We start from the raw sequence: 2,462 nt of genomic DNA, 5'->3' as shown, positions 1-2,462 counted from the left end.
GGTTTATAATCATGACCAACAGACCAGCATCAAAGAGCTCGAAGTTAGTGGTCCATACAAGAATATAACGGGACAAGAGAGCTGGATGGCTCCACTAAAACTGCTAAAGATAGCTTATTAGCTGCTGGACACTGTAAATGTATAAACACGTGGTCAATCGCCATAGCAACTATCTAATCTGTTTCCATGGAAATTCTAATTAGCATTCGCGAAAATTAGTCGTCCTACGGTATCTAACAGGCTAGGCAGTAAAGAATCAACCAAGCTTGACAAATGGACTAATCAGAGCATCCAAGCTTGACAAATGGACTAATCAGAGCATAAGCGTAGAGCGCCAGGTTTCACTTATTTTATTTAATAAACCAAGAGTTTAATAAGTGTTCCCGGGAGGTATCTAATAGATTTAGAAACCTGGTATTCTGCAATCTGATTGATCAGTTACAACTAACTAGGCATGATTATATTCTTGATTGTAATAGGTAGAAACTTTTGAGGGAGTTACTTTCATTATATTTGTGAAATTAAAATCTGCCAAAATGATACAAAATGGCAATTCGGGCTGATTGTTGTCTGAATTTTCCCCTCCTAGATTGCAACATTCCACATGCACCAGCTTCAGTCACATAATACTTTAACAAACCATTAATGCATGAACATAACAATTCCAAGTGAAAACAAAAGCAATTATTTTTAGCAACTTAATTATGTCATTGTACTACTAACGTTATATAGCAGATGTCATCCATGGCTTTGTTATTGATGTAACCTTTACACTGACTCTGAAGTACAGACTATCATTTTTAAGATACTGACAATTACTAGCAGCATCATACTGTAATTCAGAATGTGGTACGAATTGAGTTGTACCCCATCCTGATGAACCTTCTTCGGTTACTCTTCGTTTGCAATCACCATCTGTTGATTCATCAAATGATATGGTGTACTGCCAATGATTCTTATCCTCCAGTTGATTCAGTAGTTCTATAGTGACTTCTCCTTGAAATGGCCACTCCAATGTATCATCACATTTTCCTGCCATGAGACGTATGTAGCAAGAGACGTGTGTACCTTTACTATCATCATCGTCATTACCATTAGGATAGACATTTAATGACATCTTATATCCTCCTGGAGATGTATAGAAGCCTGGGCTGTACCAATCCTCATCTTTTTCTTTTTTCTCTGTATATTCATTTAGTTTAAAAACTTGATTTGTTAACTGTAGAGCATCAATCTTCTTCATTGCTATGTCAAGATGGTGTTTTATTGATTCTTCATTGTGCTTCTCTTTTTCTTCTCTCCTCATTTTTAGATTGCATCCAACAGTATTGTATTCACATGGTATGATAGCTTTAGGGCAGGTCTCATTGTGTGATTCTAGTGAATGTTGTGGTATCTTCTCATTGCAACCTTCATTACTGCACTGGATTAAGAGGTCAGGACACTCATCAAAATGACAGCTGCTTGTTATCAGTCGATATCGACCTTTTCGGTTGCAATACTGACAGTTAACTATTCGCTCAGGACAGTTGTCTGTCAGATGTGTCTTCAGTGTACTTCTCCTAATCTTTTCTCCACATCCATTAGTACAAGGCACCAGTTGATAGGTACAGCTGTTATTAAGGTGGGTATCAATATCCTTAATAGTCCCCATCCATTGGCACCCACTATCAGTGTTAGTGCAAGAAACCTTAAGTGACTTTATTCCTCGTTCTGCTCTTCCATCTTTAAAATACTTTCCTTCGAGTGAGCTACGACAAGTTGGGCAGATAAACCCTTGGCCCTTCTCTTTTAGTGTATCCAGACAGCTCTTACAGTATATATTGTAGCAGCAGCTAACTTGTTGAGGATCCCGTGCTACCAGTGTACAGATGTGGCATTGATACTCATCTGGAGGATCACCATCAACAAACTTAAAGTCATATCCACCTCCATAGTCATCACATGTAGCCATTGTTACCATGTGACATTTACTACCTTATAGTTTATTAACCATTACAGATCTATTAATAAATTTTTGTTTGGGACATATTCTGGTTTTATTTAGTGAATGTCTGTCAACATCTCATTCACTAAAAACTTAGTATTTTTTTCTTATTGTACAGTTATACCTGTACAGCTACCGATACCATCTGTTCTTGCATACAATGGTTTGGTATAGGTTCTAGTATCCCATGATTATTTCAATTACTACCACTGCCCACCATTGTCACCCTAATAATACTCATACAAGCTATAGTGCCAAATGAAATGCAGATGCATAGATACCGCATCATGTGGTAGCTATAGATTCTATGTATAAATGTATTTGGTATTTCATGCATTGCATGGCTATGCTTGTGATTGAGCTTTAAGACTTTGAGAGATGATTCTGTTCATTATCAATAAAGTCATAAAACATTAGTAAAGTAAGAGTTACGGTGTAGTGTATACATAATGCCAATTATAATTTTAATGAAGAT

General features: G+C 36.8%; 2 protein-coding genes across 2 annotated transcripts in view; both read right to left on the bottom strand.

The window, feature by feature from the left end:
• Window positions 1-653: 653 nt before the first annotated feature.
• On the bottom strand, window positions 654-1,973 carry LOC105314806 (TNF receptor-associated factor 5-like). Its single transcript, XM_011409184.2, has one exon. The coding sequence runs from the start codon at window positions 1,961-1,963 to the stop codon at window positions 725-727; it is 1,239 nt and encodes a 412-aa protein (XP_011407486.2). The 5' UTR covers window positions 1,964-1,973; the 3' UTR covers window positions 654-724.
• Window positions 1,974-2,350: 377 nt separating this feature from the next.
• LOC105314804 (TNF receptor-associated factor 5-like) overlaps window positions 2,351-2,462 on the bottom strand; it is a 1,513-nt gene continuing 1,401 nt past the window's right edge. Inside the window, exon 2 of the mRNA XM_011409183.1 lies at window positions 2,351-2,371. Coding sequence (XP_011407485.1) covers window positions 2,351-2,371 — 21 coding nt within the window. The remainder of the gene's footprint in view (window positions 2,372-2,462) is intronic.

This window comes from Amphimedon queenslandica, unplaced genomic scaffold, assembly GCF_000090795.2.
Source record: "Amphimedon queenslandica unplaced genomic scaffold, v1.1 AMPQUscaffold_12504, whole genome shotgun sequence".
NCBI lineage: Eukaryota > Metazoa > Porifera > Demospongiae > Haplosclerida > Niphatidae > Amphimedon > Amphimedon queenslandica.
Note: the sequence above shows the minus strand (reverse complement) of the source record. Positions and strands in the feature narration are given on the sequence as shown.

What these genes read in the sequence shown, in the direction of transcription:
- LOC105314806 (XM_011409184.2), bottom strand. Translation starts at nt 1,963, where the DNA reads ATGGTAACAATGGCTACATGTGATGACTATGGAGGTGGATATGACTTT.